The following is a 25757-nucleotide window of genomic DNA, read 5'->3' on the forward strand; positions in this document are numbered from 1 at the left end:
GCGTGAGCCTTGCTTCACCCTGTGTCAGACCCGCAATGGTGTTAGGGCTGATTTGACTCAACCATGCCCACCCTCCAGAAGAGAGTTACACTTCTGCAAGACCAAACATTCTGCTTTAAATGGTGAAATGCTCAAAAGTCCACGAGATTTGACAGCATTCAGAATACTGGACTAAAATATATTTTATTGTATTTCATTTTTGGAAAGTATACAAACCTTTCGTTCAGAATGATTTCTTTTTGTTAGACACTTTTACATTTTCAAATATTCCCTGAATGTATGTTTGACTCTCTTCATGAGACAAACATTTTAAATCAAGTAACCGTGTATATTTTCTGCACATATTAGCACGCATGTAGTTAGAAAAGGCTCATTTATTGTGTAAAAAAGGATTTTCTTGTATATATAAGAAGCAAACGGGGCTGCATTTAGATGCCTTTTAAAATGTGGACTCTACTAATATCAAGAAATATATCTAGTTATAATTTTACTTTTATATGAAGTTGATAGTCCACTGCTGTGAAATTTTACCAATATAAAATATACTATTTCTTAAAAATAGTTATATATTCCCTAAGCATCTGTAGATTTGCAAACAGTGACTTTTCCTTTGAAATCAATCTCAAGTCCATAACTCCCCAAATCAAATTCTATTTATGCTTCTCATGATAGTCACTAGCTCTGGTTCTTCCTACCTATCTCATTTCTCACTCCTGCGTGATGAGAACTTTCATGCGCATCCACATAAGCTCTATTTTCCATCTATTTCTCCTTATTTATATGAGTATATGCTAGGTTATTTGGTATGCCTAGGTATTCAGCTTACAACAACAACAAAGAAAGTCCAATATATATGTGTGGCAACATCTCAGCTATGAAGAATTTTACAAGACTCCCCCAGCTTCCTCAAATTAGAAGTTACTGAAATTAATAAAACATGAGGAAATTAAGAGTTCTTAATATTCACAGAAAAAATACATGTTAGAAACCCTCTGGCTGTCATTTTAGGTTGGTTTTAGATGCAGGTTGGCTTTTTCCCCCTCCGAATTTCTGTTTTAGAAGTAAAGTCACAAATTCTGGGCCATTTTCCGTGCTGAAGTCATTTGGTTTTTAGCTTTGTACCTTTTCGACACTTGAGATTCTCAATAATGCCACATAGTACAGTTCTTGCTGTGTGCTATTATTTCCAGTGCCATATAAAGTTAGCTTTTTATAGGAGAATATTAGGTTGGGGGAAGAAAAAAGGCTCTACTTTTATATCCCATTAGACAGTTTACTGCCTTTTAAGACACTGATTGTAAGGAAAGTCCCATTACCAGTTTTTCAGGTTCTTGCATCTGTCTTCAAAAGCTTTCTGTTCGTGACGACAGTCAGCTTTTAGAACTCTGTCCTCGCTCCTGACCGATGCCCAACAGGAACTCATTCATTATTACTTTTTTATGCTATCAAATCTGCCTCTCTTGCTACATCTATTCCTCCTTTTTAAAAATTCTTTATAAAAAAAAGATTTATTTATTTGAGAGAGAGAGAGAGAGAAAGAAAGAGTGGGGGAGGGGCAGAGGGGAAGAGAGAGCATCCTGAAGCCAGCTCCCCACTGAGCACGGAGCCCAATGTGAGGCTCCAGCCTAGAACCCTGAGATCATGACCTGAGCTGAAATCAAGGGCCAGCTTGATTTCAAACGACTAAGCCATCCCGCTTTTAATTCAAACATCCTCTTAATAGAATTCCTTGCCACATAACTTTTCCCCAGGGTTAGAAGAAAGTACTAATGAGATTTGCCAGTCTACTGAGCAGCCAGCCCTGTTAATTTCTCGATCGGGATACAGGTGACAATAGCATTCATTCTCTGGTGCCTGTGTTGTGACAAAATCATTCCTGATTCCGCATTGTCCATTTGCGGTAAGTCCTTCATCTATGATACTCCACACTCTTTTCTCCCCTTTCTTTTTCTTTTTTTTTTTTTTCAAGATTTTATTCATCCATTTGACAGAGAGAGAGACACAGCTAAAGAGGGAACATAAGCAGGGGGAGTGGGAGAGGGAGAAGCAGGCTCCCCATCAGGCAGGGAGCCCAATGCGGGGCTCGATCCCAGGACCCTGGGATCATGACCTGAGCCAAAGGCAGACGCTTAATAACTGAACCATCCAGGCACCCATTTCTCCCCTTTCTTTCCACCAGCCAAATCATTATTGAGAACAATGTTTCTGCTTAGAATCTCTTGGACATTTCTGTGTTCTAGGCTTCTGGCATTTTACTTTCGTAACTATAAAGTATAGTCTGAAAACAAATGACAAACAAAAGTCAAATATCCAGAACATATATGAGAACAGGGTAAACAACCTAGGAGAAAAATGGGCAAAGTATATGAACTGGGAATTTATAGAAGAAAAAATCTGATTGGCCAATAAACATAGGAGAAGATGCTCATTTGATAATAACCTCACCAATTACTAAAAATGTATAGAAATACCTTTTCATGCCCATTTGAATGGCTAAAATATAAAAAGTTGATAACAAATACTGACATGCTGGAAGAAAAACATACAATGCTAATGGAAATATATAGGAGCAATTTAGAAGTAGCTATTAAATATAAAAATATACATATCCAGCACTTCCATTGCCACATATATTTTATAGAGAACCATTCACACTGTGTACAAGGGGACTCATTCAAAAATATTTAATACTCCAGTGTGCCTGGGTGGCTCAGTGGGTTAAGCCTCTGCCTTCAGCTCAGGTCATGGTCTCGGAGTCCTGGGATCGATTCCCAGGACTCGAGTCCCTGGTGGCGAGCCTGTTTCCCCCTCTCTCTGCCTGCCTCTCCGCCTACTTGTGATCTCTCTCTCTGTCAAATAAATAAATAAAATCTTAAAAAAAAGAATATTTAATATTCCAATGTTAGTAATCACACACAAGAGAAAAATATATCCCTTAGTTGTAGAATGACCAAATAAGAAGTTCGATAATCATAGAACAAAAGATTACGTACGTGCTAAACTACATGAAGAAAATGCATATTTATTCATGAAAGTAATATGGAAACAACACTATGTTTACCTTATGCAAACATACTTATGCATATCCATATGCAGTTGAGTTTAAAGTCTGAAAGGATACAGTTCAAACCCATCACAATGTTATCTTGGGGATCCAGGAAAAGGGACCAAAATTGGACATTGTCATCGAAAAACACCACTGACCTAATATCTTTTAAAAGAATAAAATTATTTCTTATGTAATTGAATTTTCTAAAATTAAATAAACACAGATGATAACAGATACTAAAGTTTTCTAGAACCCCTTCACTTAACAAGTCAAACACATTGAAAAAATGCAATATCAATTCATAGATAATAATTCACTACCAGAGTAAACTATACGCTTATAAGATTTTTTTTCAGTAAATTTATCTTTTAAATGATACTGCCTTTGTATCTATTACCTGGATTTAGTCTTAAGGAGTATGTTTGTGTAGGCATATGAGTGTACACTTGCAGGGGGATATAGGAAATCCACACAAATGGGTTTAGGGTTATATACTTTGACTCTTATGTGAATCAACTGAAAATTCACACATATATATTATACAAAGTAAAAGAGGGCACATAATAAAAATGTGCAAATGATAGTGTGCAAATTATCTGAAAAGTTACACAATACATTTTACACCATGCAACATTTACAAATGTTAGGTTTGAAAGTATATAACTTCATCAATATTAGTGTAAAATTCCTTACTTTGATGTAAGCTTTTATACCATCCCCAAAGAATAATAATTAAAAATATTTTTGGTCCATTAATTTATTATGTTTAAACAGACTATCAAAGAAATCAACTGTTCAATGACTGATGTGCCTTTTATCTGAAGTCTATATCTCAGCAGAATATTAGAATTGATGATCTAACAAAGTTACTTTCATCCCTCATGTCTACCACTTGTGATTTATGTAGGAATCATTTGTTTAAACTGCTATAAAATTATTGAAAATAATTTAGTTAAACATCTCTGAGTGTACATATTTTTTAAAGATAAGTCTGTTTTGTCGAATGAATCTTTAAAAATTCTAAAACTGTATTCCAACAAACTAACAATCATAATTCATGATCTTTATTAACAGATTTTCATAACTTAATAATATTGATTTCATTTAAAACATGCTTCCTTCATAAAACAGCTTAATGTTAATCCTATCAGTATACCGAACATTACTCAACAAAATTAATTTGGTATAGTAGGCAGTACACCAAGAATTATAAATAATGAACTTAGGGAATCTTAGCAGATAACAGGCTTAAATAACCCATATTTTTATGAGTCACTTGTCTCAGCCACTTGGTCTCAACTAGAATAAATATCCCTGATTTGTCAAGATATGCCAAACAAATTACAGGTTTGATGGTATGATCTGCAGACATCACTAACCAAATATACTCAACAATTCTGGGTGTGAACAATTCAGCAGAAGTTCTTGGAGTTCTATTTCCACAGGTTCCCCCATTACTATTCTGTTTTTCCAAAATTGATTTCTAAGACTGTATTTCCTTAGCATATGGTAATTATTTTAAAGTCAGTAATTTTGTAATTTTTTATTTATTTTTAAAAGATTTTGTTTATTTGTCAGAGACAGAGAGAGAGAGGGAGAGAAAGGGAGAGCAGAAGCAGGGGTGGGCAGCAAGTAGAGGGAGAAGCAGGCTCCCTACTGAGCAGGGAGCCAGATGCGGGACTCCATCCCAGGACCCTGGGATTACGATTCGAACCAAAGGCAGATGCTTAATCCACTGAGCCACCCAGGCTTCCCAATATATATATATATATATATATATATTTTTAAATATCACCTACAATTAACCTTATACAATTATCATTTGGCAATATATACATGGAACAAATCACATTGTAGACCTTAAACTCACACAATATGTCAATAAAGTTGGAGAAAAAATTTAAGACTAAAAAAGACACCTAAAAACCCCTAAAGACCTGAAAATACACCTGAAAACTAAAGACTAAAAAATACACCCCAAATCTAAAGGGTAGAACATCAAGTCTCACACGTAAATCTTATCATCTGCCGATAGCTGCAACAGAGTCAGTTCGATTACGGGTTAGAATTCACAACGTATGAAAAGAGAACCTTTCTAATGGAATCTAGATGGGAAGGAAAAATAGGCCTCATAACTTGCCATGAATCTGGGTGGGGATAAATGAGGGGAGTAGTCACGGACTAACATGCAGTCAAGAATCTATGTATTCTCGGGACGCCTGGGTGGCTCAGTTGGTTAAGTGGCTACCTTCAGCTCAGGTCATGATCCCAGCATCCTGGGATCAAGTCCCACATCGGGCTCCTTGCTCGGCGGGGAGCCTGCTTCTCCCTCTGCCTCTGCTGCCACTCTGCCTGCCTGTGCTCACTCTCTCTCTGACAAATAAATAAATAAAATCTTAATTAAAAAAAAAAAAAGAATCTATGTATTCTCACACGATCCTTTCCCTAGGACACTCACTTTATACTGTCTGAAGACACATGTTTGGTAAAATATGGTATTTTCCCCGATCCTTAACTTTGTGTTCTGCCATTTTGCTGTCCCGTATCACACAAAGGCACCGTATGCACTGAATTAAAAAAAGGTTAACGCTGAGTTTTTCAAAATGCCACGTCACCAGCAATCCAAGGGAAATGAAACATACACTGTTAAAACTTCGTATGATATTAATATTGGGGAAATAGGCCTTATCAACACAATTGTATTTAATTATGCCACGAGAAAGTCGACATTTTACTATCAGGGATAAAACAGCTTACATCCTTGATAATTCTCTAACTTTGGGTTAGCATCAATTAAAATAATCATTATACAACTCAACCAGCTCATAGAGGAGTCAATAATTATGGCAGAAATCAAACTACCACACAACAAATATTGACCTCAGTAAGTAAAAATAGTATCAATAAGCTACATTTTAGGGGGCTTCCCTGCTGCAAAAAGAAAAAAGAACCATTAAAACTAGTAATGCCAGAACTGAACATATTTTATCAGGTTATACAGTAAATACATTTTAAATACTTTTTTTTTTTTTTTCCTCCAGCAGCTTTTTCCCCCGCCTCTGGCAATCACCATTACGCTTGCTATCCCCTTCCTCAAAGGATTAAGCTTCTGCACAAAAGAGAAGCTTGGCAACACTAACCCCTTCCCTGTCCGTCCATAGCCTTGTGGTGGCTCCAATCTGTATGGGATTGAATCTGGAACAGTATAAAAAGGCAAGCATCTTCCCCACGAAACAGTACAGACTACAGATAAGAAATGAACCACTCGGTTGATTTTATGAAATGTCCTGAACAAATGCGTAAACAGAGTCAGCCAGAGGCGCTTACACCTGCCGGGCGACCCTTGACCTGTAGGAGCGAACCTACAGAAGGGCTGCTTTGCACACCAGGGTAGCGACCAGGCGGTGGTACCTCTTGTGATGCTTGGCACAACGTGGGCACTGAATAAATGTTAATTTTCCTTCCCTTACCCCCACAAATCATGGTCGCTGTACAGCACAACTCCTACGTCCCCTTGAATCTCGCTCCGTACACAAATAACAACCAGCTGCTGCCCCTCGTTTCCAGGCTGTCTGCCATTAAGACTTTGCTCCCAGGTTCCATTTCCAGGGGCCTAGGGCCTCTCAACCCTTCTGTAAAGGTCTCAGCCAAATGCGTGTTTCCCCACCAGCTGCCCCTTTCCTTTGTTCCTCTTCCAGGCCGGGACCAGCAGCTTTCTGGTGGCTGATTTTCTTTATAGGCTTTGCAGAATAATCGTGGACAGCTGCAAGCTAATGAACCCCTCCAGGTGTCCGCCCTTAGGTTAAAGTGTGGCGCAGTCAGGACACAGGATGGTAAGAATATGTAAGATGTGTCATCCATTATTTTGACTCCATTTCTGTTCATTCTGGCCTTATTTTACATAGCTTCATTAAACTCAATTCACCACCAACAATGAAAATGAGCACGAGGCATTTCTTTGAAACTGATTAAAAGAAGAAAATAGTTTCATTTTAGGAATCTGCTGGAGACTGGAGAGTTTAACCAAGCTCTGCTATGTGTATGTTATTAAATAACATAGTTTCAATTTTATTTATTTTTTGTTTTGGCCTATAAGTTTCCTTTAAAAAAAAAAAATTTCAATCCTGTTCCACAATTTATTTCTTGAAATCTAACACTATGCTTAGGCTAACCAAAAAAATTAAATTCCACAATTAGAGTCCCAAAGCCTGAAACAAGTCATCTCTTCATAAGCAAGAATGAATTTAAGAAAAAAATGGAAATATAATGCTATCCATCCATCGTTCTGTATCAGCGCAAACGTGGTGCCTCAAAGTACTAGACATAGTCCCTAACATGTAGTAGGATCTCAATAAATATGTGCTGGATGAATGAATAAGGGAATGAATGACCATCAGAAGACTATCTACAACCCTCATTTAAATCATTGCTCAAACATGGTGACTGTCCATGTCAAGACTTCCAGAACATTCCTGATTTCCAGAGTCCCAATAAGTGCAACAATAGCAGCAAGCAAATTACATCTCCCAAACTGTCTTCAGAAATGCTATTTTATATTGTTTTTATTGGTCTTTTGTAAATATAATAATATTTTCCCCTTCTTTTACTTGTTCTCAGTAAATTTTTCTGGCTAGAGGGAGGCACTGGGGAATAACAGTATTTTGATTCTGATTTTCTGAGCAGGCTTTTTAACCATTGAGACTTATCCTCATACTAAAGACTACTCATCTGATTAAATATAATCAAGATTTATTGGATTTGATGTCTAGTGTATCATCCACTCTTTAAAAATTTCTTACTTAATATCAGTCACACATTTAGTAGCTTGTGTATGAGACAACAGAGAGGAGACGTCCAGGGTTGTATAAATCCAGGATAACCTTTCTTTGCAAACCCCATGTTTAGAATTTAAGGAACTCTGACTCAGGGAAGGAGGGCCAGTATTGGACTCTCATGAGCCTAGACAAAATCACAGATGTGTTGTGGTCTCTAGCTTTCCAAATCCAAGGGATGTAAGAAAAAGTGAATATAAAGGTTGTCGAGGGGTCTAGGCAGCTGTGGGAAAATAAAACAAAAAAGAAGCATGGGGGAGCTCGTGGGCGGCTCAGTCAGTGAAGCAGCGTCTGCCTTCAGCTCAGGTCGTGATCCCCAAGTCCTGGGATCCAGCACGGGGGCTCCCTGCTTAGCGGGGAGCCTGTTTCTCCCTCTCCCTCTGTCCTTCCTCTGGCTTGTGCTTGCTCTTTCTCAAATAAATAAATAAAATCTTAAAAAAAAAAAAAAAAAGCATGGGATGAGCACTTTTCCTACCTTTAGTCTAGGGGTTGGCAAGCTTCCTTTGTAAAGGATCAGACGGTAAATATTGTGGGCTCTGCGGGCCCCAGGATTTCTGCTGGAACTGCAGAAACCTGCTCTAGCATTAGAAAGCAGCCAGGGACCAGAGATAAACAAAGGGGCATGGAGTTGCATTAAACTTTATTTACAAAGTCAGGGCAGAAAGCAGGATTTGGCCCACCAGCTGAGTCCTGCTCTAGTGGACTGTAAACACAGGGCTTCCGCCTCGCTTTAACTCTTTAGAAGCCCAGCAAGGACAAAGCATCTCACGTTAGAACTGGCTTTGCTGGCAGCAACTTAGTGTAGGAAATCAGAAAATATTTCTTAACATATTACTCCCAGTTCCAGTGAAAATATACATGGAGGGAAGAATATACCAGTAAAGGTGGCATACACTAGCAGAGGAAAGCGTGAGCATCTTGTTCAATGAGGCTGCACGATCCCCAGCGTTTTGCCAAGACTAAAAGAAAGGAAGCTGATGCCTTGGAAAGAATATAGATATTGGATGAGTTTTCTCTGACTTTTTTGGGTGACATTAGAATAGGGTGGTCTGTAATTCACTCGCTCATTTCCTTGATAATTATACAGCTAATAAAAATGATCATTGTAACCATAGTTAAATTTTACTGAGGACTCTTCAGCAGGAAAATGAGAAAAATCTAATCTACTAGTCGCTGAGATATGCACAATTTTTACTCTGCATTTGCAGGTGGAGCGAGGTCAAATATCTTGTCTTGTGTCACCCACTTCCAAGCTATGGATTGTATCCTGAGCCGCGTCCTTCACTTATCGGGGCCTGAGTCCTGACAAGATGCCCGTGTCTGCATGGGACGCCGGGCACACTCCATATTATCACTATCATGACCTGCTCCCGTCCCCCAGAGATGCTTTCCTTCCCGGCCTGCATCTTGGCGTTGGTGGGCGGAGTTAATGTCAGGCCTGTGGTGATGTGAGGAGGAGGTGTCACTCCTCCCTCTGATACTTAGTCCCCAGTGGTCTTTACTTGAAAGTCTCCTTCAATTCAACTCTGATGTGGTGTTGAGGTTTGTAGTCACTAGTCGTTTTAAAATAAAGTAATATACTGGGATGCGTGAGTGGCTTAGTGGGTTAAAGCCTCTGCCTTCGGCTCAGGTCATGATCTCAGGGTCCTGGGATCGAGTCCCGCATCGGACTCTCTGCTCAGCAGGGAGCCTGCTTCCCCCTCTCTCTCTGACTGCCTCTCTGCCTACTTGTGATCTGTCAAATAAATAAATAAAATCTTAAAAATAAAATAATATAACTCCCTGGGCAAATATGGCTTATCTTCTATTAGACACAGGAGAGTGACAAGTGCCTGAGAACTTGTATTTGCTTTATATTTAGGTAATGTCTGATTAGGCTTGTTAATTTAATTTAATTTAATTTAATTTTTTGCTTCCTGGTTAGAGCACTTACATGGTGGGAGAAAGCAGGTGAATATTTGCTGCAATTAATATTAAGAAGATTAAGAACCCCAATCTCAATCCATCAGAATTTACTCTCAATGCTTCAATCACTGCTAGTGCTTATTTGTAGTTTCTCGCTCTCTCTCTCTCACAGATTTTGTATTTACCAAAGGAACCACAGAGGGATAGTTTTACCAGGCTGCACAGAGATTACTAGACTAATCCAACAGCAAAAAGTAATAAAAATGCTCCTGACTTGGAATTTTATAAAAATTAAAAATTCTTGTAAATATACGCTTGCCACGTTCTAAGAATTAATAATGAAAATATATAAAATACAGTTTTGAAAATAAAATCGGTGTATGATCATATCAGAGAAAGAAAAAACTGCATCCGTTTCATGAAAATTTTAAGTATGTATATATAGTTGATACATAAAATAAGGCTTTATGTCAATTTGCGGGACGATATTTACTTGGAAACGTCCTTCCTTCATCATCTTGATCCTGTGCCCAACCAACACAAGGAAATAGATAAAAATTAGCACCAAAGCAAGTGGAATATCCAGCGGGCAGAGTGTGACAGAACACAGAATGAGAGCCACAAGCAGCAGATCTATGCTCAGAGTCAGTATGACCCTAAGGGCTGGGGCTGGGCTTCTGCTGCTGCTGGGGTGCATCCTCACCCAGCACAGCAAGCAGACGCTGAGGGGGGGAGTGTCTGCAAAGCCAGGAGTTCCACAAAGGCCCGTCTGCATTTTAAATGGAGACCAGAACGGTGCCCTCCTGGCCAGGCAGGCAGAGAGATGCTGGCCTTCTGTCCAGACCCTTACAGGGCCCAAGCAGGATCTCTTAAGAGAAACTAGGACCCCAAACCTGGGCCAATCGAAGTGCGTAGTCCAAATTCACACTGTCCTCTACAATGCCCCTAGCTCAAGGGTCTCTCTTCCCGCAAGTCACAAAGGTGACATGAGGATGAGTCCAGAATTGGTTCCTGTCCCTGGAACTGCAGCCACACCGACCTCAGACAGAAAGAAACCCTCATCGGAATTGCGCTACAACCAAACACACGACAGACCACTGGGAAAATGAGCTATTACAATGGAACATCAGAAGATAGGGAAATATCAGAAAGAAGTTCTAAAAGAAGCAAGTTTAAAATGTTTAATGAGCTAAAGAGAGGGCTACAAAGGAAATGGTGAGACCAGAGCTATGACAGAAAAGGGCAGACAGACCTGAACAAATTAAACGGTAATTCTAGATAAGCAGATTGTAGATGTTGGGACAAAAAGCCTATGAGTAATACGATGAACCGCAGACCAGGTACACTGAGGGACAGAATGAGCCGGAGTTCAGCAAGGAACTTGAGGGGACTAGGGCTGCTGGTGGATGGGAATCTCCATGAACACAGGCCCTGGAGGGTGGGTCATGAATTGGTTGGAGGAGGCATTGGTAGGGGGAGGGGGAGGAAGGGATGTAAAGAAAAGAGAATGAACACCCTGTGTTCCAAAGAGCACAAACTACACTATGGCCTCTGCTATCTTTTTACTTCAGTTGTAAACAACTTCACAAGACTTGGAAAGGGTACCCCTAATGGGAGGGGTTCGGAGGGGAGATTCAGTGAGTGGAGTGGAGGGAAGTTAGAAAGCAAGATCTACAGGCAGGAAAGATTGAGGAAGGTTTAACAAAGCTGTAATCAGTATTCTAGAAGATACAGAATAGGGATAATAGAAACAACACATAAGGATTTATAAAGATACCTAAAAATCTCCTAGAAAAAAAAGGCTAGAGACTCATATGCAAAAAAACACAAACAAAAAACAAACAAAACAACAACAACAACAACAAAAACATGCCCTAAGGGTAAGACCGTAACATTGCAAAGACAAACAGTAAATCTTAAGGACTATCAAAGAAACAAAACACAAATATGTTAAAAAAAAAAAACAAACATAAAAACAAAAGCACCACAAGTAGACTCAAAGGAGGGTTGTATTCCAGAATACAAGGGAATGGTTTCAAAGTCTGGGTGAAAACTAAATACCAACTAAGAATTCCGTACTCAGTCAAGCTAGTAATTAAAAATAAGATAAAGACATTCTCAGAAAAGGGGTAAGAAGGAGGCATATTTGACCAGGGAAAAAAGGAAGGTGGCACACTTAATCTATGTCATTAAAAACCTTCTTTAACAAAAACTAAAGCAAAAATATAATTCTCAAGCCAGCATTTCTGATGATCAGACCTAACATAAGTATTTGTCTCAGAGGTTAGGCAGATTGCAAGTGTAAGAAATGCTGGATACAAGGGCAGGGTGCGGAGGATGCGACTTGCTTCAAATTGGAACATTCCTGCTTCATTTTCTCGTATTCTTACTCAAAAAAGGTGTGTGAGCACACACACACACTGGGGCACGTGCTCCTGCACCGGGCATACAGCTATAAGATTACCGTCAGTTAAAGATCAACCAACCCTTTCTTCCAACTTTACTTCACCTTCATTTCCCATTTTAACATCTCGTTTGGGGAAAGGAACGTGGTTATTCTGACTCACGTCATTACATTTCAGGTCCTGTACACCTGGCATAGAGTAAATACATAGCGAATGTCTGTCGAGTATCTTATTTCCGAAAACATCTCCTTCTCTATTTATGATAAGAACGTATATTGTATTCTCCAAAATTTCTCCTACTTTCATGAAAATGGGATTACATCTCAGTTTTTCCTTATTATCTAGAAAGAAATCTGATCAACAATAATTTTTGTAATAGCAATTGTGGTAGTTATCTTTGTTTTAATAGTGGCAATTAATACTTACTAGGCATTTATCACTTATTTTTTTATATTCGGTTCATTTTTATTTGGTATCTTTATGTTAGTATATTTAGTACGTTTCAGTATCTTCAGTATAATTCCTGAATTCCGGGGCCTAGGGGTGTGGGAGCTGAGCGGTCCAGGGCCTAACGGTGCAGAGAGGGAAGAGACTCCAAGGCCCGTCTCCGGGTGGCTGCCAGCTACTTTCTCACAGCTCTGTGCAGCTCAGGTTAGAAACCCATTTCCAAGGGCCAAAGAGCTTTCCCTTCAGAGGAGGAGGCCCTGAACCTTGTCAGCACAGTTTTGCTAAGCAGGGCTCATATATTAGAACATGCAATCCCAGGAGACATAGGAGATGGCCTTCCTACGGCCTCATTGGCCTTGAGGGAAGAGCTGTGTAGGACTTCCCAAATGACATTATTCCTTTTTGGTCCAACTGATTAGCTGGTGAAATTAATTTAATTTCATAGACTGTCAAGGGAATTATGTTCCACTGACTGCCATTACCCGCAAGGGAGAATCTCCTTGACGGTCAACACAAGACTTCTGTGACAGTCTGTTCACATTCGTTTCATGTGAAAATCTGACATAAGGCGGACACCACTTAATTTCAAATGAGGGATGAACTTAAAAAGGCAGGAGTTGTATCTGAAATTTATTTAAATATTCCATCACGAAGCTTCCACAGGATAATGATTTAAAAAGGCGATGTAGCTAATATAAAATTCTCCCACGCATGATCAACCAGTCCTTGAGTAGATAACGAGCTCACGGAGAATTAGAAAGTACATTCAAGGAATACAGGAAGCTTTGCTCCTACTTGAGGCACCTGGGATCTAATGAGCTCATGGGGAAGAAAAGGGTAAAATGTACACACACACACACACACACACACACACACGCCAGACAGTCGGAACCAAACAGAATGAAGCATTAACTTTCAAGGACAAACTCTATGTCCTAGTTCAGACAGAGGGGGGACTAGGGCTGCTGGTGGATGGGAATCTCCATGAACACAGGCCCTGGAGGGTGGGTCATGAATTGGTTGGAGGAGGCATTGGTAGGGGGAGGGGGAGGAAGGGATGTAAAGAAAAGAGAATGAACACCCTGTGTTCCAAAGAGCACAAACTACACTATGGCCTCTGCTATCTTTTTACTTCAGGATCTTCAAAAGAGAATTCAAAAGAGAATTCCTTATACTTGAAAAAATCCACTCTCACACAATAAGAGCAGGACTGTGAATTCTGACAATCTTTTTGAGAAATAAAACACTATTTATTATGTTAAAAATGTGCCTACCCTTTGACCTAGAAATTGTCTTAGGAACCCGTTTTAGAGAATACCACACATGCACACAAGATACAGACGTATCTGTGTGTGTGAGCCTGTATTCACCACCGAATTACTTGCTGTAGCCAAAAACTGAAAATCACTTAAATGTTATTAGCAGGGAAACAGTTAAAAGCATTTTATTAAAAGCCATGAGACTGGTAAAGAGGAAAGGAGGAAAGGAAAGGAGAGAGAAAGGGAAGGACTTAGATATGGCAGAATTTATTACTTTCATGAAACCTCTTATGCTATTTGAAGTCTCATTTTTGTCCTCTATAATTAGTTAAAATGTAACTATAAACATGCTAATTTCCTGGAAACCACTACATATTTGCAAAGAGTATTGTCTTCCACGTATAATATGAAAAAGAAGTCATCACGTCATGCCCTCAAAATTCACCTGTAAAATCCCTTCACTGTCCGACAGCAAGTCCCTCCCCAGGTGTCTGTCTGATTCATTCCAGAGGAATTCCGGGTCACCCACTGGATCTCAGACAGTGGACAGCCTTTTCTCAAAAATCATGCCTGCTCATTTCTAACTTTAGACCCCTTGTCTTCCTAATATTCTGAGTAATATCGCCGATCTAATTTCAGTTTAAGTAAGTCTGTGACCCTGTCTGAGAATCTAACGAAGGCCAACAACTCGATTCCTCAGGCAATCCTCAAGCACACACTTTTGCACTTAACCTGAGGACAGGTACGGATGCCTGGCTCCGGGGAGAAAACCCCTGTACCTGACCAAAGGCTCCTGCAACTTTTCCTCTTGTGGAAGCCTGATGATCTTGTCCTCTATTTAACAAAACTATGTCACGTCTACCTCGCCCCGTGACAGAGGAATTCCTTCAGAGGGCAAGTATAGAATTGTCAGCGATATAAGTAAGCACTTTGGGTTGAATTCTGTTGCCCTGGTTCTCTCTTCTCCACGGGTTTTCATAAAAATCGATAAGTAATTCCAGGAGCAACGCTGCACATAAAGATTAATGCCAGGGAAACAAACCTTTGGTGCTTTTCCACCAAGTATAAATCTCAATTACATCTTTTACAAATTAGTCTTTACTGTGGCTTTTTGCAGCTGCAATAAAAATGTACATTCTGTAATAAATCATAGTTATAGATACATAATAGCTCCCTCTTTCTATTCATTTGTGAAGTTTTCATCTGACACCTCATACTGACACACATGAAATACAGTTTAACATCACTTAAATCTATGAATCAATGTTTATCAGCAGCACCAGCAAAGTTCAATTCACATTCTACTATGATTTGAGTAAAAGTCACTTTCTTTTATCACGTTTTAATGGCCATATTTAATATCAGATGTAGTAGGAGACAAATTATAAAAGTAATGGAAGGCCGATAGGAAAAAAAACATGGGGGAATTTTAAAGTAAAGCCTGTATTAAGACTAGAATGTTACAGCAGTGAAGGTGGCTTTATGGACAATCCCATTTCAGCAAGATAGGGGGTAGTTTCAAGCATGGAACGCTACCAGTGATGACAGAAACCATGGATGCTGTTCCCATCAATATTTAATAAAACTGATTTATGACTCACACAGGGAGCTGAATCTGTACCTCCTACTCAATACCACCCAAAGTCAAATAAGAAAAATACCACAAAGTCGGTAACAGCTAAGATATATTTCCCATAGGGGAAAAAAAAAATCAGTCCCGAATTCCAGTACCAATAATAGCCTTCTTCAGAAGTGATGGAGTAAATGAGAACCTGGCAGGCTACAGTCACTTTAATTATTTTCAATTTATGAAAAGGCCCATTAATTTACATCGAAATTTTTTTCAAAGATTATAATGTGTATATGCATCCCAAATCCACATCTTAACTTCTGCAGGATTGATGACCTGTAGTTTTCCTACCTGATATTTCAAAAAGGCATATATGGAAAACTTTAAAATTTTAATAATAGAAAGGACTAATAAGGTAAATACTTTTTATGTCTTATAGTTAATAAAGGAATTAATATGCATTTTCAAAATCATTTTAAGTAAACTTGTTGGTTAATTTGCAGTATTTAGAAAGCAAAATGAAATATCCACATCTCAAAGGGAAAGAGAAAGTTAATTCAAATATGCAGAAGAAATTAATGCACACAGTGATAAAGTACATGCAAAATGCACATAAATCATAATGGAACTCTGAGTTTAGCTCAAATAATTGTGCATCTGACTGTAATATACCCAATACTATATTTTCTCTTGCTTTCAGTGTTCTCCCCCACATCTCTAGCCTCTATATCTACCATCTCATTTTGTATCAAAAGCATATTTCCTGCTTTTTGCTGCCATTGCCTCCAATCCTTGTCCCACTGTTGATAGCTAGATAAATTATCTTGTAAAACTACACTGCCCCCCAGGTATATTCTTTCATTCTTCAATTTTTACATAAAAATCACATTTATAATGCACCAACTCTGTCGCACAGTATGCGAAGGGACAGATGTCAAGCCAGAGACCTGCTCTCAATGGCCCTCAGTTTCCAGTGGATGTCACCATCGCCCTCCTTCACACCCATCCTTCTGTCCCAGAGGCAGGGCGATGGGAGGAGAAGGCAGCAGGACTGGTGGATTGTTACACTAGAAGACATGTCCTTCCTCTATCAGAATGAGACCCTCTAATGAACCAGCTGTCCCCAACAGCCACGGGGCATGGTGGTGACCCACGGCCGATGTCAAAGATAACAGAGGCTTTGACCTTAGCACTTGGACAGCAGCAAGCCGTGGCTCCCAACTGTGGCCTGGGTGTGACTTTGGGCCAATCAATTCTTTCTCATCCCCTCACTTTTAATTTGGGATAATGACACCTTATGGGTTTGTTGTGAGGATGAAAAACTCCTCGGATAGAAAGCTTTTTTGCCTGGTGCTAGATATATAATAAGTAATCGATAAATGATAAGAAGTACTTATGTAAGAAATGACAGTAATTACAATAATAAAGAGTGTCCGTGGGCAATTAGTCACCATCAGAACACAGTGTTTGTTATTTCCTGGTTTTGCTCTTGATTGTTGTTTAATAAGAATAGGGAGAACAGGCCACTACACTCAGGCCAGGTAACATCAAAAGCGTGTTAAATGTTTTTTCTGTTAGTTATTGTCAGAATATTCTGTTTATAGTTTGATCTTGCTAGTGGACTTCCTCTATCTGATATAAATTGTTTCAATAAGGTTTAGTTTATTACGGATTTTTGAAAATTTGGGCTTTTGTGTTCTGTTCTTATGATTCTGAAGGCAAACGGCAACAAGAAATGCCCGATATGTATTTACTTCTTAAGTGACTTCTCAGCATGAATTTTATCCTTATATGTTGTATACTGGGTTGTTCTCTCAAAACTAAATACATTTTGATCAGGGTGCCTGGGTGGCTCAGTGGGTTAAAACCTCTGCCTTCGGTTCAGGTCATGATCCCAGGGTCCATCCTAAGATCAAGCCCCGCATTGGGCTCTCTGCTCAGCAGGGAGCCTGCGTCTCTCTCTCCGCCTGCTTCTCTGCCTTGTGATCTCTGTCTGTCAAATAGATACATAAAATCTTTAAAAAAATATGTTTTGATTACTTTGATGTATACAGATATATAATTATAAAGCTGTACATCTGAAACATACATCATAAAAAAATAAAAATAACAAAGAAAGAAGTAAAAGCAGACAGACAACTTCTCTTCCTTCTTGGAAGCCAGACATTGTGTAAGCAATCTGATCATAACTTCATTCCAACTATGAGGAAACACCAGACAGAATCAAGCTGAGAGATACTCTACAAAATAACTAATGAATGCTTCTTAAAAGTATCAAGACCATGAAAGACAAAGCTGACAAACTTATGGTTTGGAAGAGATGAGGGAGTTAATACGTAAGTACAACATGGGATCCTGGACGTAAGTACAACGTGGGATCCTGGGTAGGATCTTGAGATAGAAGTAGATCATCAGTGGAACAACCAGTGAAATTTAACAGGATTTGTACTGTAGCTGATAACATTGTGTCCGGTTAATGTCTTAGCTGTAATGAGACAATACAGTTGTCTAAGAAGTTACCATTCTGGGAACCTGGGTGATGTGTATAAAGGAACTCTCTTTACTATTCTGTAAATTTAATGTGAGTCTAAAATTAGTTCAACATAAAAAGTTGAAAAAAATTAAATAACTAAAGACATTAAAAAAGAAAAACCAACAGAAAACTCTGCATCTGTTTTGTTTTTACCTGACTGTTCAATGAATGGAGAGTTCAAACCTGACTAGATTTGTACTCATCTGCTGTACCCAATTTCTTGCCTCTTTTGAAAGATCGTGACAAGTAAATTGCCAGTTTAATGGCATTTGCTGTGATTTCCTTCCCACGTGTGACAGACTTGTTGCTTTTTTCTAACTGGCATATCACATCTGTTTGGATAGCTGGTTGTCTTCTGCAGCAACATCTTACCAGAGGTGAGTGACGCTAACCTTCTCCTACAGAATTAAGATTACAACTAACTTTGCAAGGTATTTTTTTAGGTTTGTTCTTAATTAAACATTGATCTGAAATGTAAAAAGTCTGAGGATTGTAAGTTTTAGTGGGAGTCTGTGAATCAGGAGAATTGAGTTTATCCCTTCTTCTGTGTGGAATTCTCTAGAACCCTGACCTTGCTCACGCATGCTCAGTTGCCCCTCTCGATAAAACTGTGTGGGTGAACCAAATGACTACTATCTTTTCCAGCTCAAAATTCCTCTGGTGTCTCTCTAAGTGCCATTACAGAAAATCACAATGTCTCAGACTGTACATGTCCCACAGGTGGATAAGCATGAGGCAACAGAGGGGAAGGGAGAGGCTGGCTGAAAATGGGTAAGTACTCAGAAAATGGAAGGAAGCAGACACATTTTCAAAAACCAGGTACACTGATGGGGTATTTTGGTTTCACCTCTACAGTACAGTATTTTGGGGTTGTCATCTGTCCCCAAACCTTTTCACCATGCGCTGGTTCCCCACCTCTCCACATTCTCACTGTAATCACAGAATGCGAATGTCCATTAAACAGATTTTGTGACCTTCAGATCTGTCCTCCTAATAATGTATATTCCTCTGTAGGTTTGGAATGTGGGGAGAATGTGATGTCCCAAGTCCCTAGGTTAATGTCCTAGGGAGGATGTATTAGCTGAGGGTCCTTGAGGATGAGCTGCAGGAAAAGTACCCAGAAATAACAATGGAAAGGTATTTAAATGGAAGAGAGAGACAGAAAACAACCAGTGACTCCATCACTGATTGGCACAGAGGTTTATGGGAGGACAGAAAGTCAACCACTGAGTGCCAGGATGGTGCAGGACATAGCATGGCGGTGGCTTTTGCTCACTGAGCCAAGGAACGCTTTTCTGAAGTCTATGGAAGAAGAGCCTGTTGGCAATCTGCTAGAAGACTGGAGAGGCTCAATCCAGGGTCACAAACTCAAATGTACAGGGATAAATAAAACTATAATACAAGGCTTAATGACACTGTAGAAAATTCAACGGCATGGGCGAAATATGTGTAAGATTCTAATGAGAGAGAGAAAGCACACAAGGAAATATACTTCTGAGAATAACAAGAGAAGAATAATTGATAATGAAGACCAAATGCCACCAAAAATTGGCCCTCTGGAATTCGGTACCTCGAGTAGAGTGAGACAAAATGTGGGATATCCGTTAAAAGGAACAGAATGCAAGGAGAAGGACCCCTTGTCCCCTCCCCTCTCCTGCCCCCCTTGCTGTAAGATCTGGAATAATCTGAGTAGCAAACTGCTGCAGGGAGAAGGAAATAATATGAGACATGGCCAGGCTAACTGGAAAGCACTGTGTTCGGCTCTGCCAGGGGAGTCTAATTCCTGGCTCATGTGTGTTCACTCTGTGCTGAGTATTCAAAGTGCAGCGTCTCAGTCACTTCTAACATCAACCTTGAAAGAGAGGTATATCCTTCACCCCATCTTACAGATAACGACGTGGAGCCTGGAAGAGGTTAATTACTTTTCCCAGGTCACCACACCAGTAGGTACTACAACTGTGATCCAACCCCCCTTGGCCATTATTTTGAGTATTGAAGTTTTCCTAAAGTAGATAATTTTTTATTTTGCAATGCATTCTTGTGCAAGTGCACTATACCTCCATCGTGTGATTCACACATTGTGTAAGATGATACATTCTTTATTGCTGTGTATAAGGACACTAACGTCATTACACTACCTCCCTTGATTTTCTTCTCATCTCTTCTACACAACTACAAACTAAAACATTTACATATATCCTGGAAGTCCCGAAGTCGCATTAGCTTTAATTTTACAGAGAGGAGATACGAGAGACTAGGTTCATGACCCATCCTTCTTGACTGGTCAAGTGTCTTCAAGAAGGAATGATGTAAAAGGAAGTCTGAGTTCTTGCTTCTTCAACAATAAACAAAATGAGTTGGACACGTTCTTTCTCTCAGGACCTCGTAAGCCCTGTGTCCTTGTAACCTAGACCTGAGTTCTGACAAAGTTTCAGTCCACTCTGATGGCTCCTCTTAGATGGGACTGTGGGTCCCGGGTTCCTCCAGGGGCTACTCCTGTTTTAGCATTGCTCGGAAAAAAAAGAAAAAAAACTGACTTGATCATTTTTTTTTCTGGATGCCCACTGGATGCTTTCTTTAGCTCTGAAGTCCAGCCACTTTAGTAAGAATGCCTCAGCACTGACTGCTCTTTGCTCATCTGCTGAGGCAGTGGTACCTTTAAATCCATTTATGGGCCCAGCACGCTTCCGCTGTACAACTCTGCTTAAATCCATTTATTTAGGTCGTCTTCTCCCACAGTTTTAAAAACTATATCTCTTGAATTTTTTTTTCTAGTTTTAAACATACCTAAAAATGCATTTTTTACGGATATGGTCCTCATTCTTTTTGACTATTACTCACCCCTGAAATCAGTTTTAGAGGGCCGGGTATTCGTCAGGTAACGCTGCGGGAGAGAAGGCAGTTTTTTAAAATTTTTTCCTAAGGCAGGTGTGTTTGCCTGTGTACCACTGCCGCCTCGGTCCAGGTACTCATAACTGTGTGTGCACATCAGAACACCTTTGAACTTCTAAAAACCATGTACACCTGGGATCACTCCATGGTATTCATTTAACTGGCCGGGAGTGGTGCTTGAGGACTGGTGTGTTTAAAAAACTCCCCAAGGTGATCCTACTAAGGTACAACCAGGTTGGACCCTTGTATATTTCTACATGGATCAACAGCATCGGGGCCCCTCTAGACAGAGGGTCTGTCTTCCGTATTTCTTTACCAACTGCTTGCAGGAACAAGGACTCCACTTTGAGGGACTCTTTTGAGTCCCAGAAAGCTCCTATGGTCAGCCACACCCTGATTCCCTGGCTCCAAGAGAGGACTGTTGTGTTCCTCTGGGAATAATCTTTATTTTTAATGTCAGCATTTTGCTGGCTCTGCCTGAGATCCTCAGGAGCCAGAACCCTTTCAGGAACTAATCTGTTAGATAACCCGGTCTTCCGATCTGTGGTCTATTAATTACAGGTTTTTCGGAGTCTTGAATATGGAAATTACTTCTCTGTTTCTCAGTCTCCTTGATGATGGCTGATTTCAGAGACGCGAAGTTGTCTTTACTCTGCAATTTTACAGTTGGGGCTCTGTGTAATTTTTCTACTTTAATGACTCTGACTTTTAATATGTTTTAAAAATTGAGTTTCTCGACATCATCAATTTTAAATTTTAATGAGACATAAAGCTACTTATAAATGAAACTTCATAAATGCATTGAAATTCAATGTATTGTATGACAATTTGATTAGTAAGAAGAGGAAATGTGCTTCTTTTTAAATTAATCATGCTTACTTACGTATGAAATACATTGGTCAAATTTACATGCACAATTAGGCACCTAATTGTTTTAAATTCAACGGCATGCCAAAAGAGATGATCATGTGTGTCTAAGAAAATAACTTCTTTTCCTCATTTTTGGGGGAAAGTTATGTTTTGTTTCCATAAAAACTTTAAAGATCATCTAAAACACTCCAACTTGTGTATCTATGTAGATGCATAGTATCAGACCATTTCAGTCCAAACCACAGTGACCATTTTAAAATTTTTTGATTATAGTACAAAGTTAACAATTCATTATGTAACCATTCATCATTCAATACCATTGAACTCAGGCATCATTTGAGAAAAAGAAACAAGCAGACCAAATTGAGCTTGTCTAGAAAGGCAAGTCATGAAGAGTGGCGAATAGTGCCAACAAAAACAGAAAACTGGGGGAAAAAACAACAAGAAAAGAACTTAATTCTCCATTATGGCTCTATATCCCAACACAAACATGACTGGTCACCGTCAGATTCAAAGGGACATATACTTTGTTCAGTCCATTAGTAAATATTTACAGAGGCCAGCATTGCGCCAGGCCCTGAAAGACATGTACTTCCTGTTTTCAAGGAGCTTAAATCCTTGGGAGATAAATGTGCAAATAAACAGTAAGATTTTGCCTTAGTGGGGGCCCGGGGCCCCAAGGGCAGTTCTCTACTTGATTCAGGCTTCTCAAGCCAACACACTCTATGAGGAAACTTCCTCCCTTGAAGAGAGGTTAGTCACTGGAAGTCACAGTGGAGAAAGCTGAATCAGCTTGAATATAATGCTGCATTTTGAGATCAGGCACAATTGCTGCATTCAAAATGGCCAGGAAATAACTTGATTTAGCAATATGATTTGAAAGGACTGGAGGCTTTTGTGCAAGGACAGCCTCACTATTGAATGCTGGCTGCCCTCCATACAAGACATGGGTACACCCAGTGAGCCCCCTTTCAGAGAAAGGGGGAGCTGAAGGTTCCAAGAAGCCATGCACTCTACCTATGCCCCGCTTGAATTCCTGCAGCGTGTTCCACCAGTTTACCTAACCTATATATCCCATCTCCCATACCTGAACTGTGATTTCCTGCTCATCCCTGAAAGTCATTGGTATAATGCATAAAAGTCCTCTGCTCTGAGGAGCCAAGAGGAAGGATGTAAGATTGATTCCAAAGCCTGGTAAGTTTAAGAGAGTAGCAAACTGAAATGCTTCCACCTCTGCTGGCTTCTGAATTTTTTGACTTTTCGAAATTGTGTCATTGGCCAAAGGAGGAAAGATTATCCATCTAAATTCAGTGCTGGAAATCTACCTCTGAAGGCATATTAAAATAGAAGAATAAAAATTTAGGAATGTTATTTGCAAAATTCATTTTTTAAATACCAACTATTTTGTTTTTCAGGCCTAGTTCAGTATTCTTTTCTATGGTTTAGTTCATATATCCAAAAAGTATTTCTCAATCAGTTCAAGACCTTCACATATTCTCTCTGAAATTCCAGTATTTGGCCCAGAGTTCTTGATGCCATCCTGCAGTCTGTCTGAGAGTTGATATGACTACAGGAGGATTTATCAGGCACCATTTCTGATGTGCAAAGATCACCTGGCTAGGTTCAGCAGTTGCCTTCAGGGTTGAAAGGAACTCATGCTTTCTTCCCTGGCCATGAAACCCCCCATTGTACAGCTGCCCACTGAGATATGAAACCACACCAAAAGTCACAAAATAGATTTGACTTCTAAAGGAGCATACCACCACCTTGCTATACACTGACTTTTCTCTAAGACCCTGTAAGTGTCTAAATGCTCTTAAACGCACCTGGGCCTTGAAACTTTAAGGAAGAATTGGTTTTTGTTTTCTTTTTTCCAAATGATTCTGATAACAACCCTGTTATCGCCTGAATGTTTGTATTCTCCCAACCCCAATTGCATATGTTGAAGTCATAACCCCAATTCGATGGTATTAGGAGATGGGGCCTTTGGAAGGTTGATTCAATCTAGATGATGTCAGGAGGGTGCTCTCTCATCATGGGATTATTTTCCTTAAAAGAGAAGTTCAGAGAGTTTTCTCCCTCTCCCTCTTCCTGCCTCCATCCCTGTCTCCCATACACTTTCTCACTCTCTCTCCCCACCCCCACCCCCACCCCCACGTAAGAACATGGTGAGAAGACAGCCATGTGCAAGCCAAGGCAAGGGGCCTCACCAGAACCAACCGTGCTGCCACCCTGATCTTGGACTTCCAGGCTCCAGACTGGTGTGAGATGAATTTACATGATGTATACCACCCAGTCTACGGGTGGCTAAGACAGATTCTCAAAGCATAAAATAATGGGTGGGTTTTTTTTTTTTCTTTGATTCAGTAATGAAATTTGTACAACTTGCACAGAATTATAATAAATGCAACGATACCAAGTAAATGGCAGATGCTAAGAGCTTCCATTACTATATATAATGGCACATTTCAGGACTTCATAGGACAAGCCACAGATAAATGTATACATTTGCGAGCACATCGTATTCGTGTACAAACACTTCCCACACATTTATTACACTGTTGATGGATATTCAGTAAGTATCTCCTTAGTGGTCTTCTGTTTCAGGATTACTTTCCAGCTCTCATGCACTCATTAATGGCTACTATCTCAGAGACATAAGACTTACCTTACCTACTGGAGTACAGGTACATGCGGAAGGAAACCAAGCCTTGCTTATTTTTAAGTCAACAAGCCCTGAACCTGGCTCAACAACATATTTTTAAGTGCTCTAATTAGGAATCAAAATAGTCTCAAATCAGGGATATGTCACTTTCTACAGACCCTGCGGAATACCCATCCAAGCAGACTGTAGTTTACAGACTGCGGGGCAGACGGTATCACAATCCAGGCAGAAGCTTAAAATCTGCCAAAGGGCTTCTTACATGCTGTACGGGCAATCATAACAGAAAATATCAACCACACAAGTATTCTTTCTATTTCATAAACATTGTAAAATAGAAACTGAAAATGTGTTTTAGCGGTAAGACAGACCTATCTCATTAAAGCCACTGTAGCCCAGCTCTTGCCTGCTAAGTCCCAGGTCTTCCAGATCCATGCATTTAAATCCTGGGGGGCACTGGTAGCCTTCCTCCAGCTCTGGTGAGCAGTGCGTATCTGGGATAGCTAAGCTATTCCAGGTTACGTTTCTGTGAACAAATTACAAAGAGGTTAGCCGATTTTGACCCTTGTAGATGTTGATTAAAATAAATAATGTAATCAGCCTTCACTAATAGCTGCCCAATATGGACACAGAGGTCAAATTCATGATTCCTGGAGGGTGTTCATAGCACTGACGACAGTAAACATTCTCGAATGATACCTGATGCATCTTCACAGTAGTGCTTCGTAAGAACACCATTACTATCATTGTTTTTGTCATTAAAGACCAAGACTCAGATAAGCACAGGAAGGAATATTCCTGTAGATTTGTAAGGAATGTTAATGTGCTTGGGGCTTCCTTGTTATTCACAAAATGCTTAACCTAACTGTGGGCACAAATTTGACTTTTCCACTTCTAAGCAATAGGAAATGATGACAATCATTTTCCATATGGTACAACTACTATGAGTCTCATAAATGACACTTGGCCTTCTGTGTTGGCAGATGTGCAACTGAGAAATGAAACCAGACAAAACAAGATGAGACTGAAGAAACCAAAGGGATGGCATTGGAAAAAAAAGAGATTATGGGGTGATTTGGTGACAGCTCTAGGAACATGAGCGTCTTTTAGGTGGACAGTGATGTATCCCTGTTTCATCATTGTGGAGGGTAAGTGGAGATTAAACTGATGTACAAGGATTTAGATGAGTAATGACTCTCTTGAGAGCGCATACAGGTCATCACTGGAATGGCGACTGCAGAACCTCATTCTGGGCTGACCTTTAAAATAGGCCCCGGAAAGCTGTTATCTGAGGGAATTCACACAGCTTGTGCGGTGGCCAAAGTTGAGGCTA

The 25757-nt window shown here is 39.7% G+C and overlaps 1 protein-coding gene across 3 annotated transcripts in view; it reads right to left on the reverse strand.

The window, feature by feature from the left end:
- NALCN (sodium leak channel, non-selective) overlaps positions 1-25757 on the reverse strand; it is a 316125-nt gene that overhangs the window by 237125 nt on the left and 53243 nt on the right. For all 3 annotated transcript variants that reach the window (XM_044250049.1, XM_044250048.1, XM_044250050.1), the window contains exon 7: positions 24796-24950. In XM_044250049.1, the coding sequence (XP_044105984.1) occupies positions 24796-24950 (155 nt within the window). The remainder of the gene's footprint in view (positions 1-24795; positions 24951-25757) is intronic.

Source organism: Neovison vison, chromosome 5 (genome assembly GCF_020171115.1).
Source record: "Neovison vison isolate M4711 chromosome 5, ASM_NN_V1, whole genome shotgun sequence".
Classification (NCBI taxonomy): domain Eukaryota; kingdom Metazoa; phylum Chordata; class Mammalia; order Carnivora; family Mustelidae; genus Neogale; species Neogale vison.